We start from the raw sequence: 17826 nt of genomic DNA, 5'->3' as shown, positions 1-17826 counted from the left end.
ATTATTAAACAGTTGATGAGCAGGATGGAAAAGATTATATAGTATTGTGGTCAGATAATGTCATTTATTTTCTAAAATCTACTCAAAGTTTGTTGAACTAAAGTGTGAGAGTCCAAAGCAGTAATAGGGAGGCAGCATAACCATGTCACTGGAGGTCAAATCCTGCCTCCTCTACTTCCTTGCTGTAGGATACTGGGCAATTCACTTAACCTTCCTTTGCCTCAGTTTGCTCTCCTTACATTGGAGTTAATAGTACCCAGCTTTTAGGAATGTGGTGAGGATTACACGAACTAATGGGACCCCAAGAGCATCTATCTAGACTAGTGCCTGTGAGAGTATGATGTAAATTTAAAAACCAAGATCTAAATTTTGCAATGAGTTTCTGTTTTTCAATAACATAAAATATATATGAATATTCAGTAGACTAGAAGGTGCTCTAAATTGACATTTTGCACTAAACACATTATGTATAGTCAACATCTTGTGGAAATGTGAATCAGGATCCTTAAGTCAAGGTGAACAAGTTCAGAGCTAAATGCTTTGAGAATGAGACCTAGAATTCTGTGGTATCTTAATCATTCCCAGACTGGAAATTATGTCCTTTCAGTATAGCAGCGTTCTTTGGAATTGTAATATGGGGTCTGGAAATAATTGTACCTTCTCAAATACCTAACCAAATAACCTGGAAATGGCTCTTCGTTGCTTCTCAGTACTGAGTAGAATGAAGAATAAGGTCATTACCCAGGCTTGAATGCCACTCTTTTGGAATTAGTGATTGAATTAACAGAAGCTTTGTTGTAAATTGCCCCAATTATTAGGTTGACCAAGGATAGAGATGCAAGAGACTGTGTTGCAGCAATGGGCTGTTATTGAGGAATTACTAATTTAATACTAAGTATTCCTTTAATTTGTATTAATTAGAGAGGAATCTCCAAGTCTTATAGTTGTGTTGAAACACCAGGTCAAACTTAAAATGAAATGTGAGAAAAAAAAAAAAAGCCACCTAATGTGTTTTTTTCCCTTATGATTATTTTATAAACCAAATAATGGTGTTGAAATTGCTCACTTTTTATACTGATGTATAGACTTCTGGATATACATAATGTGCATAGCGAGATGAACAGTTACAGATCAAGCAGATTAGCATATCGTTACCAAGGAAACATTTATTTATTTTTTTACCTGAAAGGTGAAAATAACAGTATTACTAGTATATGAGCTAACAGTGTATTCTGTAATTTCTGTTTAACAAAATCATTAAATGCTAGAAGTGCTTAGCAACACACGGTATTAAGTCTTAATGAACTTGGCTTAGAACCTTTCTGAAAACGATTCCTACACCTGTTTATCCACCAGGATTATTTGTCTTAAGGTCCAGGCTTTCACTTTGCCCTAAATGATCTCACCACCACTCATGGCAAAGCTAGAATGTACTGTCTTCTCCCCTCCAGTTCCTTTCGAAGGATCAGCTTTAATGTTGCTGAATCCGCCGCTGTCTCCTGGTGGTGCCACTCACTCTGGTGTGATCTTAAGAGAGCTGCTTAGCCCCTCGGGCCTCAGTTTCCCCTTCTTTGAATGAGGGACAAGCCAGGTCCTCTGAAAGAGCTCCTCTGGCTTTCATTCCAGCTCCTGTACAATCCTTCTGCCGTTACTCACTCATTTACTTCTCTAGGCATTCTGCCTTCTGCTCTGCACCCGCCCTTTACTCTTGAAATTTAATAACTTGCTGCCTGCGCTCTCTGACAGCTTCCTCCCACTTGCCTCACCTCCTCCTTTCCCTTTCCCCTTGCCCATTCCCTTCAATGGAATCAAGCCTTCTCCTGCCCCGTGTTCCCCAGTCCCACACCCTCCCCCAGCACTCCTTCTGTGCTATTCTTTGCCCCACCCCCCAATAGCTGCCTACTTTGCCTCTGTCAGGCAGCCCCACTATATGAACCATTTTAGTGGAGTTTTCACCACTTATGGAAGTAATCTGTGCTCATTAAAAAACAATAAGTGCAGAAAATGTATGAGGTGGAAATGAGGTTGCCTGCAATCTCGTTTTTTTTAGTGCTGACTCCTGTTAATAGTAAAGAGTTGGATGTGCATTTAATGGTTCTTATGAGACTGATATGTGCCTTTGTAAGCTGCATTTAGGATATTTGGTAGAAATATTGCTGACTCAAGGTAGTTCAGAAGTCAAGGTATTTGCAAGAATCATTCCTAGTACTTTTTAGTTTGATATCTAACTTAGATTGGAATTTTATTTTGTGGGGACAGGAGGTCATTATTAGGGTGAAATTATAAAGTCTCTGTACAGCTTCTCACATTGAATGGAAGACAGGTTTGCTCACAGAAATGCTCTGGTATAGACTTCATGACTTCTTTTCCATTTAGATTCCACAAGGAATTTTTCTCACACTTTATTTATTAAAATTTTATTTGAGAGAGAGGGAGCATGCATGAGAGCACGAGGGGGAGGAGCAGAGAGAGAGAGGGAGAGGGAGAGAGAGAACCCATACCTAGCTCAGAGCCTGTGTGGGTTTTGATCCCAGAACACAAGGTCACGGCCCGAGGTGAAATTAAGAGACACGCAGCCGACTGAGCCACCCAGGTACCCCATCACATATAATTTAAATATTACTTGAAATAGCTGCCCTTTAAAAACTAACTAAATGGCATTGAATTATATAATCTGTGTGTCTTTATGATATACATGCTTTGTAAATTTTATTTTTTAAATACAAGGTAAACTCTACTAAAATGCTCCTTATCTAGCTTCATGGCCTCAGGAAGAATAAATTCTATTTTCTTCTTATTATGTTGTTATTATTATGTGTAATTATACAGTATTATCTTCTTCTTTTTTTTTTTAAGATTCTATTTATTCATTTGGCAGATCACAAGTAGGCAGAGAGGCAGGCAGAGAGAGAAAGAGAGAGGGGAAAGCAGGCTCCTTGCTAAGCAGAGAGCCTCGATGCGGGACTCGATTCCAGGACCCTGAGATCATGACCTGAGCTGAAGGCAGAGGCTTAACCCGCTGAGCCATGCAGGCGCCCCTGTATCTTATTCTTAAGTAAATAAGTGCACTGAGATCAGATCACCAAGGGACAGATGGCAGAAGTGCCTTGTTTGAATTCCAGTTTGGCTTTCTTTCAAACTTATTTTAAATCTTATAGATGAAAATCAAGTCTGAGGTATTTTACAAAAGTCGTAGGGATTACTTGGACCCTTAAAACCCAGTTCCTTGTCTCTTCCGCTCTGAGTGTAGTGGGGGTTTACTTCCAGTGGTGCGTCGAATAAGTCCTTGGTATCTTGGGAAACAGGCCCTAGAGTGGGTTGCATCAAGAACAACTCTCACTTGACAGAATTTTAATTGCTGTGTATTCTTCACTTTTGTGATCACCAGGTTCTCTTATTCAAGTACCTTCTGTTGAGAGGGGGAAACTTAGTAAAGTTCGCCTGGGTTCATTGTCTTTGAAAAAGGAAGGAGAAAGACAGTGCTTCTTATTTACAAAACACTTTTTAATTTGTACGAGAAGCTCAGGAGGAAAGCTCCATCTGCTGAAGGTACGGGTTTACGTGACTATTCCACTTAATGTCCATGCCCTTGAAGGCGCAGAGGTTAATTTAATTATGGCTTCCCCATGCCTAGTATCCTAAAACCCACATTGTCACAGGTGCATAGTGAGACATTGTTCAGTTGCTAAGCTTGACATATACTTTGTGTTAAATTTTACCCAAAATTATAGAAATTTAAGTGTGTATTTTCATAAAGAAGTGCAATTAAAGTCATCACCTGGAAAGAACGATTACTATTGAGCTACAAAAATCCTGTTAAATCACTACAGTGTACTGATCTAATATTTGCTAACTGCTATTTTACCTTGCTTTATCAGCAAACCATGACCCATAGCCCACTGCCTGTTAATAAAGTTTTATTGTCACACAGCCATGTTCTGGTGTTTATATATTGTCTGGCAGCTCCCATGCTTTTTAAAATGGCAGATTTGAGTAGCTGCAGTAGAGATCATATGGCTTGCAAAGCCTCAAAGATTTATTGTCTGGCTCCTTATAGGGAAATTTTGCCGATCTGTACCTTCTGTTGGTAGTGCCTGACTTCTTACCCGGCACCATGATGATGGCTTTCCACCACGTGCAGCGCTTCCTGGTGGGTGGGCTCAGTTGCGCTCACTCTCAAGGTGCCAACTGGTCTCCCACAGACCGACGTGCTCAATTTATAAAACACTGGCAGTGAGAGTGGGTTGAGGGAGAAGAATCATGAGGTTCAGTGAGTGTCATTACTTTTACACAACCAAATTTAGTTTTGGAATCTATGAAAAATTATTTCTGATGCAGAACTGTTGTGGTTTCTTCTGTGGCAGTTTGAATCAAAGGTTTATAAATCTGAGCTTCCCAACGTATACAGGACTATCAGCCTCTTAATGAAAAATTGGTTTGTTTCCAGACAGGTGGGGTTCTCTCTCTCATAGAATGTACGTTGATTGAGGAGCCTGATGCGAGTGATGATGACTGTAAGTCACATTCTTTCTCTTAGAATTATGGTAGAATAGCAACGTCTTATAGCTAAGAACGGCTGTTGAGGAGACAGGGAAGATGTTGAGAATATGCTCCCTGAAGTCATTTCTCTCTCTCTCTCTCTTTTTTTTTTTTTTTAAAGATTTTTATTTATTTATTTGACAGGCAGAGATCACAAGTAGGTAGAGAGGCAGGCAGACAGAGAGGGGGAGGCAGGCTCCCTGCTGAGCAGAGAGGCCGAGGCGGGGCTTGATCCCAGGACCTTGGGATCATGATCTGAGCTGAAGGCAGAGGCTTAACCCACTGAGCCACCCAGGCGTCCCCCTGAATTCATTTCTACATGAAGAGCTCTGTTGAATTATTTAACCTGTGAACTTCGTAAAACCATCTTTGGGAGTTCATATTTTGCTGAATTTGTCTCATTTTTCACTGGCAGACAGAGAAGAAAGGAATTGAACTGGAGAGAGTTGGAATTCTATATATTATGGAAATTTTTTAAAAAAGGAAAGAAAACAGGAAATGAGTAGGAGCCAGGGATCCTAGTCCTGAGGAACGGGCTGACTTCAGCTTCCTTATCTACTTCTGAGCTTAGTAAGGGGTTCTCCTTGCCCGAGAAGTACTATGTTGCTGAAATGAGATTCTGGATTTGAACACACATCGATCCTCTTACTAGAACTCTGTGAAAGTGGCTATCACTCGTATTTTTGTATTCACATCTAATTGTTTGCTTTGCATGTGTTGAAGCCAAAGGTTCTGGGCAAGTATTTGGACACCTGGATTTTAAAATAGTAGTGGAGCCTCCTGATTCTGCCCCTTTCACTGTAGTCTTGTTAGCACCTTCACGCCAGGAGAAAGCTGCCTGGATGAGCGACATAAGTCAGGTAAGCAAGTGGCATTTGCTGCAAGTTGTGTTGTTTTTTAATTTCACCACATAAGTTGGGGGGGCAGATTTTTAGTTATTTTGTTTTTATTAAAAAATTTAATTATTGTTGCTGTGGTATCTGCCATCACCTCTGTGTACCTTGTTAGCTGGGACCGTTTGTTATTGTTGTTTGTTTTTCTTTGTAAGGTTGAAATTTTCCTGAAACATGGCACTTGCTTGTTAATTCCTGGGCATTTTTGTACAGGCTGTAAGTGTGATCAGTTGTGTTAAAATTGCCCTATTAGTAATAAATTCTCCAGGGACCCCCCACCCCCCCATTAGATCATCTTTGGCTTACTTATTCCTGAGGCAGGAAAATGGTGAGAGATACAAAAGCAGCTAATTTGTGAGAAGTCACAAATTAAAGAATCATATCAAAGAAGATAGACTGTCTGTAGGAAACCTGAAAATGAGCTTTCCTGTATTTTATATGGAGAGAAAGTAGGAAACAGATTTGTTTACTTTTCCTTGATCAACAATGCCCAGTGAAGGAATTGCTGCATGTATTCAGAAATTGGAAATATGTCAAAACTAGTTGTGATTGGGCTTAGTTGTTCCTAAATTGAAGCTCCACACTAATTTTTACTCCATTAGCCAATATAGGAGAAAAATGTTCGTGTAAGGCAAATATTAAAAGAAGACTTGGTCGTTATTTTCTGTTATTAACTCAAGGAAGATAGGGGCAAATGGATAAACCATATACTGTAGATTCAAATGCCTTCTTTTTTTCTGAAAAGCTCATAGTAATTTATATACAAAACTTAGGTAAAAATGTGAGTTTCTTCTGAGTGACTGAAAACTGAGGAACAATAGACAATGGAGGGCAAAATAATTTTTTATATGTCAAAAGAAATTTTATAAACTTAATCTCATTTGATCCTGACAATAGTATTCTGAAGGTAAAGAGAAGTATCAGCCCATTTCACAGGTGAGGAACCTGAGGTTTGGAAGGCTAAGTGTCCAAACTTACACAACTGCTTGGAGTCAGGAGTCAAACCTAATCCAGGTCTTTTATTAGCATTCTAAACATCCTCTACAGGAGTGCTGGATTTTTGCCTATATACCCCCAGGACTCCTCTGATGGTGAATAAATAGCTTGAAGAGAAGGCACCTCTTTTCTAGTCAAAAAAAGAAAAAAAATGTGGAATCTTCTGTATTTGCATAATTATATCTATGTGGTGATTTATTAAGCCTTTCATTAGCTCTGTGCTGTATGACTTAATACTTTAGGCTCTGTTTGTAATACATCTCTTCCCTTATGAAACTCTGCCTCAGTCACGGGTTCTATGAATGTATGTTGAGCAATCTGCATGTAGTGCCAGGTATCACGCGGGTATCAGGGATACAGTGATGATTCCTGGTCCCAAAGAGCTAGGCAGACCAATAGAAAAGAAAGGTCAGTGGACAACTTAATGCAACAAAATTTGGCAGGTGTTGTGAAGCTAAGATAAGTAGAAAAGATGGCGAGAAAAGGAGGAGGCAAAGGTGTTTTTCTAGCTGCTTCTAGCTTCTACCTCGTTGCACAACTGGGGCTACTAAGATACAGAATTGATAAAAGCCCCAAACCTTCATTAGCATGCGTGGAGAGGCATTTTTACGAAGAAAGGATCCTTGGGTGCTCCTTGGGTGCCTGGATTATCCCATAACTGTTTTTTTAAAGAAAGGGTACAATGCTTTGTCTGCCATAAGCATCCAAGTGGGTCTTCCCACTTAGGCTCCATCTTGAGGCAGAAGTATACATCTTCTTCATATTTTTACCTGAGTCTCTATGGCTAACATGTTAAATTCTTTAGACTGTATCTACAAGTGAACTGGAGAAAAAGGCTAACGGAAAGTTCTTTTTGAGTGACAATGATATAATTCATGAAATTACTATGTTTGTTGGAGCCTTGATGTTGTGTGGCTTTAACATATATTATTTCATTCATTCAACAAATATATTTATGCAGTGATAATATATGCCAGGCACTGCTTAGACACCTGTTATACATCATGAACAAAAGAGGTAACAACAACAAATTCTCTGACCTTTTGACCTTACATTCTAGCCAGAGGGATTTTGAAAATAAACAATAAATGTAATAAGTAAGTACCTACTGTTTTAGGCTAGAAGAGGATAGGACAGGGTAGGAAAGTTGGCACTACTGGGGGTAGGTGTGGGTCAGTACATTTTTTAAAGATTTTATCTATTTACCTGAGAGAGTGAGAGAGCATGAGAGGGGAGAACCAGACTCCCTGCTGAGCACAGAGCCCGATGTAGGGCTCGATCCCAGGACCCTTAAATCATGACCCGAGCCGAAAGCAGTCGCTTAACCAACTGAGCCACACAGGTGCCCCCAGTACACTTTTTAAAACGGTGGTCCCCTCAGGTTGCAGGAGACCTCTAAACAGACCCTGTAGCCGGTGATGGAAATACCATGTAGATATGTGATGATGGGAAAGTTATTTCAGAGAAAGGGAAGAGCCATTGTGAAGACTCTGAAGTAGGAAGACACTGCCTATTTTGAGGAATAGCATGATGTCAGTGTGGTTGAAGTGGAAGGTATGAGAGGGAGAATAGGAAGAGAGGAAGTCAGGGAGGTAACAGAGGTCCAACCGGTGAGGGCCGGGGGGTGGGGTTGTGGGCCCTGGTATAAGCTTTAGCTTATACTCTGATTCAGATGAAAAGCTCTTAAAGGGTTTGACAAAGGAATTTCATGATCTGACGTCAGTTTTAAAGGGATCGCCTTGCCCACTGTGTTGCATGTAGAGTGGGAGTGGAGGGCACGAGTGGCAGCAGGGAGCTGAAGGAGAAGCTGTTGGTGTAACCCAGCGAGAGTTCCTGAAGGCTCAGATCAGCATGGCAGGAATGGAACTGGAGATGAGGGTTGTGATTTTGGACTCATTTTGACGGGAGAGCCAACAGGGTTTTCTTAGGGCTTTTCCTTGGGGTGTGAGAGAAAAAGAAGAATCAAGGATATCTTCAGAGTTTTTGTCCTGAGCCACTGAAGAATGGAGTTGTCATTAACAGAGGTTTGCGGTGAATGTCAGAAGCTTACTTTAGGTAGGTTCAGTTTCGGAAGGCTGTTAGACACATTTGCATGGAGTTGTGATGTAAAACTTATTAATACTGAGTTGTTAAGTGAGCAGCAGTCCAGCATTTAGGGGAGAGGTTCAGGTGGGAGAGTCTGTGTCATTTAGGTTGTGTTTAAGGCTGTGAGAAGAGTGAGAACACCTAGGGAGTTAAGTAGAGATGGAAATGAGAAAAGGGCCATGGACTGAGTTAGGAGTCGTGGAGAACAGCAAGAGGCCTGAGAAGGTTCCACTAGTGTGGTAGGACAGCCCTGATGGTATGGTGTCTTGGAAGTCAAGTGAGGAAAATGTACCAAGAAGGACGGAGCGGTCACGTGTCTACTGCTGCTAAGGGCTGAGTACAGTAGTGAGTGCTCTGAGGTTCTTAGTGATTTTGCCAGTGCAGGGTTTGATTAGTGGGTTGTAGGGACAGAGTACTCCACTGTTGATTGAGCCTACCCTGCCACCTAGCAGCCTGCACCTCAACTGGCTTTGTTCTCTGCGCAAAGCATTTTCGTTTTATGGCGGACATTATGCACTATACATACATTGATGGTTATTTGTCAGTCTCCCAGTGTGTCTGTGGACATATTTATTATTAATAAGATGAGCCCACTGAATGCTGGAAAATGTACTGTTTAATATTTTATTATGTATATGTAAAAATGTGGACATAAAAAGGAGCTAAAAATACTGTCAACATTCAGCCCACCAAATTAATATTTATCAAAGTATTTCCACAGATAACAGTGGTAGAGTTGCCTGAGGGTTTTTGCAAACTTGCAGGTTCCTGAATCTAGGTTCCAGACAACCTCCCCCCACCCAGGTTTAACAAGCTCCACAGGTCACTTTAGCATAATTAAAGAGGACGACCTTTGCCCTGTAAATCAGTGGTTTCCCCTTCTAAAACCTCCACAGTCCTGCCATACAGAAATAACTTTGCAGTTTGCCTCCCAGTGTACATATACATCCTTTTCATGTTTTACCTCATTTACATCTTCCTGTATTCCTGAGGATTCTTCATATTGGTGTCTTTGAGTGGCCACACACTTGCGTGTGCACATACACGCGCGCACACAGTATCACATTAATATACCACTTTTCCACCTTTTCCCCAATAGTTGGATATATTCCAGGTTTTAGCGTTAATAAGTGTTGTGGTACTAAACATTGTTATACAGGGAGTTACTCTCCCTTTCAGGGTCCTATTGACATCTTCTCTACAGAAAGTAAGGTTGGTGTAGAGCGTCTGGTAACTTCCATGACTTCATGATTCATGATTTGACAGACTGCCGAAGTGCAAGAAATCTGTGACTCATCATTTCACTACATCATTGGCAAAATATCTGTGCAACTTTTTTCTAAGTCCTGTGCCATTGTTGAGTTTTGTGGTATTTATCACATCTTCCTATCTTGTGGAAAAGTAGTGTGATTCTCTACTGATTTTAATTTATATTTCTATAATTATCAATGAGATTCATATTTTCTACCATTTCTCTTTCTTATCTGTTTATGCCAGACGGACATTGATTCATTGGCGCTATCCCTGCAGACTAGGAAAATAAACATTTTCCTTCAAGTCATATTATGAATATGTTCCCCATTACTTTGTCATTTTATTTTTGTCCCTCTATTTTGCTAGATCTTAATTTTTTTTGTGACTTGATTTGAAGCCACCTGGCTAAATGACTGCACCATGCTACACTAATCACATATGACTCTTATTTAAAATAATAAAGTGGTATCTGAATATTGATACAATCCCAGTTTCATATAAAGAACTCAATACAAAAATTAAGACTGGTTTTTGCCAGATCTCTTTCCCTGAAGCTGTAATTTTTAGAAGTAACAATTGCTTGAATGATTAATTACACCTTTAGTTACACCAGGAAGGCCATAATTAACTGTTGGCACCTCCAACAAAACGAACAAATAGCTAATGGTCTTGACCAATAATTCTTCCCTTTTCATCTATTTATAGGGAAAATTTTGAGGCTGAAGATTTGACCATTCATTTCAATATAGTGCATTCATTTACGCTTGTCTTCTTGTCATACATAATGGTGTACTAAACAGATTTTTCTGTAATTATGGGTATTAACTAAAATGCAGAATTAAAATTCACCTCTGAGCTTGGTTTGGGCAGATATGTGAAAATGCACACCTTGTATAGACAAACCTATGACACTCTCACATGCTTTCTCCCTTAAAATAGCTCCTCTGGAATCAATAGGGAATTTTTTACTTTAACATGAAAGGTAAATTAAAAGAGAAAAATGGAATCTAACCTTTCTTCCCATTACTTAGAAAAGTTAGAAGGTAAAAAGGGTAGTGGTAGATCACAGTAGACAAGTGGCCTTTGAACAGGTATGGCCTCAAGCAAGATCCTCAGAAGACCTTGCTGGAGCTGTCATTCTCAGCAATTGTGTAAGGGCCAGTTGCATCAAAATTACCTGGGGCTACTTTGAATATGCATGTTATTCTATTAACTCTATTCATTTCTTTTTTAAAGAAAGATTTATATACTTATTTATTTGAGAGAGAGAGCTCCAGATGGTGGAGGGTCAGAGGGAGAAGCAGGAGCAGGGAGCCCTGATGTGGGACTGAGTCCTGGGATTCCAGGATCATGACCCGGGCTGAAGGCAGTCGCTTATCCAACTGAGTCACCCAGGTCCCCTAATTCTATTAATTTCAAGGTTTACTACGATTCACATAAATTCAACATATGCTTAAAGATCTGTGACACCTTGCTTATTGTGGTCCTTCTTGAATGAGTGAGCTGCATATATTTTCCCAGGGCTCAGTCCGAAATTATTTCCCCAACATAACTAGAAGATAAGCTTATATGGTCCTGAGTATATATACCATGCGTTCCAATATAAATATATTCATACACTGATCATTATAGTGTGACTTTTTTATAGAAGAGAACCCTTTCTCCAGTGCAGTATCATTGAAAGTCCTTAATGGAAGTGAGATACAAAAGGAATACTCTTATTGAAGTAGAGCTAGTGACCCAGAGCCCCCAAGAGTTCTGTTTGTCTACCCATGTTGTCACTGGGGCCTGTCTGAGGAGCCTCTTGGAAATAAGAATTTTTATTATGTAGCCTTTGAGCTATGGTTCAGATTGCACGTAGGTTTTGATTTCCTGAAACTTGAGCGTAAGTGAAAAATTTTTTTCTGTTGAAAATAATTTTAATGTTTCATACAGTAAATCAGGAAGAGTTATGAATGAGCTATGACACTGGATAATGAGATGGTCAAAAGTAATCACATAAATATCTTTTGGACCTAAAATATTTCTTTCAAGTTCCAATTCTGAAAGTGCAAAGGACTGAGCTGATTTAGATCCCCTCTAGTTACAAAACCAGAAATGTTTAACATATGAAATCAGGATAATAAATATACACTGGTGATATTTTACAGAAATCTCTAGTTGTCAGAAATACTGAAGAAATTTAAAGTTAGAGCAGAAACCTTATAAGCTGATGACCTAGAGACCTAGGAGTGATTTTAGGTTGAGTATTGGTTCCAAGCCCGAGAGGTTTTAACTAAGGGGACTGAGGTAGCCTTGGGCCCCTGAAACCAATTAAGCTGCCTGTTTTAAGCCTGGATATTGGAAGGGTATCCCTTCTGTGAGATAAGGACTCAAAAAACTCTTCCCATTAGCCCCAAAAAGAAATAAGGAAGTTCGTCTTTGTCTTGGGTTCTGATTTTTTAGAAAAATTCTCCTTTGAAAGAAATGAATGTGTTTCTGGCTTATGGATTTGAAATTTAAATGCATAATATTCACATGGTGTGAAAAAATCCAAAGCAAGGAATTAACATAAAAGCAAATCTGGGGACTGTTGAAATCCCAAGACTGCTTGGTAGAAGCAAACACAAAAGTCCCTCTGTTAGCAACACTTTACAATTCAGGCCTCATGATAGTGTGTTCAAAATCAAAAAATTACAAATCTTATAAGTAACTTACCTATCATGAAAGAGTCAGAAGACACAGTGAACAGCAGAATTAATATTGTTAGAACTTCAGATAATAGGGTGACAACTTGGAAAAGACTGTAAAGTAAGAATGTTTAAAATATATTAAAGCCAGAAAGAGAGAGGAAGGAAGGACAGAAGGGAAGGAGGCAGGAAGGAAAAGGAAAACATTATTATGTAAAAAGGACCAGGTCGATGTGTCAAAGAACCAAACAGAAAATCTAGACATAGAAATTATAATCCTAAACCATCCTAAAGCTCTTGTTTGTGTAACTATGCCATTTGCTTAAAATGTTAAAGGAAACTAAAGGAATATCGTTCATTTTCCACATTTCTCACCAACTACCATCTCTGTCCTCTGACTTCCCGCGCTGGTGACTCAAGCGGCATCCTTACTGTGCTTTAGAAACATTGAGAATGAATAGAAGGCCACTGGGGTAAAGACTCACTTATCCTGTCTCTCTCCCTGTCCGTGTGTGAGTCCTATCCCCGTACAACACTCTTCCCCATGCCCCTCACCCTCCACCAATCAACCTCTTCACACCACTTAATTGCAGTTATAAATCACTACATAGTATCCTAGTAACTGGACATAAGTTTTGATTTTTAAAATGGCTTAAATCTTTTTTCATGTTCTGTTTTGTTCAAAGGGAAGTTGTGTAATTCAAAATAAATCCTTCTCTAACCCTTCTTTAATTGCAAAGGCAATTTTTAACTTGATAAGGCATAAGTAAATAAGGCAGTGGAAATTAGCAAATGTTCTTGAATTTTCCTCCTAAAAAGAAAAGAGAAAAAAGATGGACAAGGCTTAATGCATTCCAGAAGCAGGAGAAATTACACAATGTATCCTCATCAAATCAACATGGCACCAATAGAGACTGCTAGAGAAGCTAGGAAAGAGTGAGGATGTGTTGGCAAAAGAAGCACCTTAGAAGCAGGCAGAGAGCTTACTTGTGAGACAGAAGATGAGTTCCGCTCAAGAAAGCCATGATGTCTGCTCAGCCTGCCCAAGACCACCCTCAGGCAGAGAATGAATACAGCAGAGGCAATTACCGTCAGAAGATATAAACCTCTCAACTGGGCAGCCACTGGCAGAGAATTGTGATGATGTGACTTTGGGGCCAGAGTCCTTAGGCAGTACAATCCAGGAGAACAGCTCTTATATCTCTCCTCGGGTGTTTGCCAGGTGTACAGTTTGGGTATCTGGGTACTGCATCTGTTTGTTAACGTATAATGTTTATATGCTGCTGAGTGTGTGTGTGTATGTGTGTCTGTGTACAGACAGAATGAGAAACTCAGCTTGTTTTTGTGGTTGTAGACAATTCTGAGACTCTATGATCTGCCTAGGTTTTCATGTGGGTTGAAATTGTTTGTTTTTTAATTTCACAGTGTGTGGACAATATACGGTGTAATGGTTTAATGACTATAGTATTTGAAGAGAATTCCAAAGTTACTGTGCCACATATGATTAAGTAAGTGTAATAATCCTTTCCCTTACATTTTAATCAAGTAAAATTGGTAGAGAACATAACGCCCTGCATAAAATATTGCTTCAATAGGATTCTGCTTCATTTTTGTGATGTTTCTTGATAGTAATGTGATAATTCATGGTATGCTATTATAAATAATACAATCAAAATGGTTTTTCAGATCATGTTTATTGATTCATAGCCTAGAAAAATGTTTTTCATACTCTTACATATGCTTTCATTCAGGGCAAAAGCCTACTGAGATTTTCAAGTTCAATATGAAAAGCTGTGACAGCCAAATATACCCAGGGTCAGGGTCTGGGTCAAAATATGGCATATTCTTCTGGTATCTTCCCAGTGGATATGAATTGTATTACTCAGATTTGGTTATAGAGATATATTTAGATTTCAAAGACACGTGACATGAATCAGTTGGCCTTCCCATGTATATATGTAGGGTACCATCTACCATGCCTACGTGTGGATTTGCCCAAGTCTGTCATCATGCTCTCGCTCTATTTTGTTAACAAAACATATCCTATAATTTAAAGTGGCCAATAGGGAAATGGTAGTTTTCAGTGAGAAATTATATCATTAACTATGTGCCATTGCTCTCTGTATTAATGCTTTTGTCTCTACATACTTTTTCAGTTATAAATTCCGAAGTGGTTTCAGGAGTATTTTGAGATGACCAAATTGTTCCCTGTTCTCATTTTTGTTTGTTGGTTTTTTTGGTTTTTTTGCAATTCAAATTCTAAGAATAAAATGTATTTTTGAGAGCAGTCCTGTTATATCTTTTTTAAAAAGTTACATGAAACTAAGAAAATATTTGTCTTCTATGCATTTTTAATGTGGATTTTTTTTTTTTAGATCTGAGCTATTTGTGCCAAGGCAATAAATAACATTAATTTTCCTCTTCTGATAGGAAATCAGTGCTCTTAGCACCATCCCAGCAGTACAGCTTTTAGAACTTATTATTGTATCAGATGAAGGCAAAGTACATTGCACTAGTACTGTAATTACTACAGAAAAATATAAAATGGGGCACCTGGGTGGCTCAGTGGGTTAAGCCTCTGCCTTTGGCTCAGGTCATGATTTCAGGGTGCTGGGATTGAGCCCCGCATCGGGCTCTCTGCTCAGCGGGGAGCCTGCTTCCTCCTCTCTCTCTGCCTGCCTCTCTGCCTATTTGTGATTTCTCTCTCTGTCCAATAAATAAATAAAATCTTAAAAAAAAAAAAGAAAAATATAAACTGAGAAAGAATAACAGTATTTTAAATTACCGGTCAAATTTAAAAACATTTTAGGTAGAATTGTTTTAAGGCTCTAGGGCGTAGATTCCTTTAGCATTCAGTTTTTTTGTTTTTGACTTAGTCTAGTTTTTTTTTTAAACCATATTAGTTAAAAATGTATGATATTAAGATTAAGACCAGGTATGCAGTATTCAACCAAGAGGTCCAAATTGTGACTTAATTTTTAAATTGGCATCATTAGCTTAGAGTTAGTTTAATTTTCTACCATAGGATTATTATTTTAATATTTCACAAAATAGCTTGTGTTACTTTTATTCATTTTTTAAAAGTAGTTTCTTGAAGGCTAGACAGCCATGGAAGTCCCAACCGCTTTAGAATGAGAATATGTAAATTGGACATTGCAGCTAAGTTATAAGCTCCTAAACCCTAGAGCTACTTTACATATGCTGTCCATATACTTTGTTGACTTTAAAAATGAATAAAGATACAAACTTTAATTTCATGCCTAACTGGTTATGGCTGACACTCAGAGGCATCTTCTGTCACCTATGATGTCCGTTTGACAATGTCCATGTCCAGCCTTTCATGTGTAACTGCCTCACACGCAGACCGCGACTTTCCTCTTTTGGGAGCACAGATGAGAGGAACCGCTCTCCTCCTAGGACGGAAACCTGTATCTCGGGCTGTAAAGATTTTTGATTAGAGTCACGCATATTCTGATGCCCATCTAGCCTATTCTGAATGTACACCTGAGGCAGAGTAAAGTCTCATATATTTCTTCATTCCACTTTCCTCAGCCTTACTGAGCCTGATTATCCTCAGTCAGAGGAAAGAGGATAATTTGACAGTCTCTCTTGCTTCTGATAGTTCCCCCTGTGGACCTATTCTAAATTCTGTATGAGCTCCTTCCTGTGCATCTCCTTGGCCACATACCATGAAAAAAAAGACAACATTTTTTTTCCCCTCATTGTGTCTTATTACTGACATGGTGTCACTGTGGAGGCACTCACTTCCATTTAAAACTTAATTATAATAGGTGATTTGGGTTTCAGGTCTCAAGATTGCTTTTTTTAAGTTCGCCAAAAAAGGAGTTGTTATTGTCACAGGAGGCTTAAGTAATGCATTGTATCTCACTTGAGAGCCCCTTAGGAAATAAACACTCCATTCAGTGTAATAAAAGAAAATTAAATAATTTCATCATATTTAATTTATTTTCTTAAAAGGAAGATCATAATTCTGAAGGACAGTGGTATCATTAGTCATTTTTATTTTAATTTAATGTTGCCACAACATAGTTTTTTCTTCCAGTGTTGTTGCTGTTTTTTAAGTAAGCTCCATGCCCGACGTGGGGCTAGAACTTACGACCCTGAGATTAAGAGTTGCATGTTCTGCCAACTGAGCCAGCCAGGCACCCCATTTCTTCAAGTGTTTTGAGTAAAGTAATTAGAGCCAAAAGCTGCAAAGCTCAGAACCACTATTAGAATGCAAAATTATGATATTTTTAGGTGAAAATTCCCCTTTAAGTGATGCTTCCATTTTAGGATAGGGTAGGGTAAGGGTTGCTTCCTTTTAATAATAGTCAACCTCACCTTTCTTAGAAAACAGAGATTTTTAAAGGGAAAATGATGGGGGAGAAAGTGATTACCTTGATCATCCATCTTCTGGACAGACTGGTTGATTCATGAAAGTTCTTAAGGTCTTTCTCCTAATGAGAAAATTAAGGACCCTAAGAGTAAAGTTGATTAAGGGTCACATAGTGAGTGGGAAAAAAAGAGCCCCATGCCATTTTCAAGGATCTCAAAAGATGCTCTTGTGTATTTTCGAGATCAATAAAGTGGCTAAAACTAACGGGCCACCCTTAGTTCCTCAGCAGGGGTAAGCTGCTCATTTAAAATGCTCTTTTGAGCCTGCAAATGAAGTACTTCTGCCTGCACCCCGCATGGGTTGGGGTGGGAAGTTTCCAAGAGCAAGCTAAGAAAGTTATTGATTCCTTTTTATTTTTAAGAAAATAAATATATAATTTAAATTCCCTCAAAGTGCTGAAGGGGCTAATTCAGGGCACTCACAACAAGCGAGCTGATTCTAAGCAAGCAGTTGCCTTACTGAACATTCCTAGCCCCGCAGTATGTCCTTTGATCAGTTGGTGAAATCCTGGACTTCACTGATGGCCTGTTCTGAGGTAACTGCAGTGGAGGGGAACAAGGGATCTCAGAAGAGAATGCGAAAGCCCTGGGCAGTCCTAACGAAGGTGTGCATTTCTTTGAGCCCTATTTGGATTCAGCCTCTGCTTCCAGGCATCTCCCCTTACAAGCTTTGCCTCTCTGCTGGCCTCCTTTGGCCTTTCGAACAAATGTGCAAGTGAGGGCTGCTGTGTGAACCTTCCCGCTAGTGTGCTCATCCACCTGGGATGGCTGCTCAGGCCCCCAGGGAATCCAGGTGGGTGAAGGAGCAGCCAGATGGGAGGTTTTACAGAATGAGAAAACGCAGAACACTGCAGGAAGTGGGGGTTGGGGGGGCAATGGTGGATACTGTTCATGGGTAATCTCTTCCATTACTTTTTTTTTTTTTTTTGAGGATTTTATTTATTTACTTGTCAGAGAGAGAGAGAGAGAGAGAGAGTCAGTGAGAGGAGAAA

General features: G+C 39.3%; 1 protein-coding gene across 2 annotated transcripts in view; it reads left to right on the top strand.

Moving 5' to 3' along the window:
• RASGRF2 (Ras protein specific guanine nucleotide releasing factor 2) overlaps positions 1-17826 on the top strand; it is a 250919-nt gene that overhangs the window by 118917 nt on the left and 114176 nt on the right. For both annotated transcript variants that reach the window (XM_082724736.1, XM_082724735.1), the window contains exons 10-13: positions 3389-3549; positions 4448-4514; positions 5263-5399; positions 13862-13944. In XM_082724736.1, coding sequence (XP_082580862.1) covers positions 3389-3549; positions 4448-4514; positions 5263-5399; positions 13862-13944 — 448 coding nt within the window. The remainder of the gene's footprint in view (positions 1-3388; positions 3550-4447; positions 4515-5262; positions 5400-13861; positions 13945-17826) is intronic.

Source organism: Mustela nivalis (assembly GCF_964662115.1).
Source record: "Mustela nivalis genome assembly, chromosome: 3".
Classification (NCBI taxonomy): Eukaryota; Metazoa; Chordata; class Mammalia; order Carnivora; family Mustelidae; genus Mustela; species Mustela nivalis.
The sequence above is the reverse complement of the archived record's forward strand: the minus strand, read 5'-3'. Positions and strand labels throughout refer to the sequence as shown.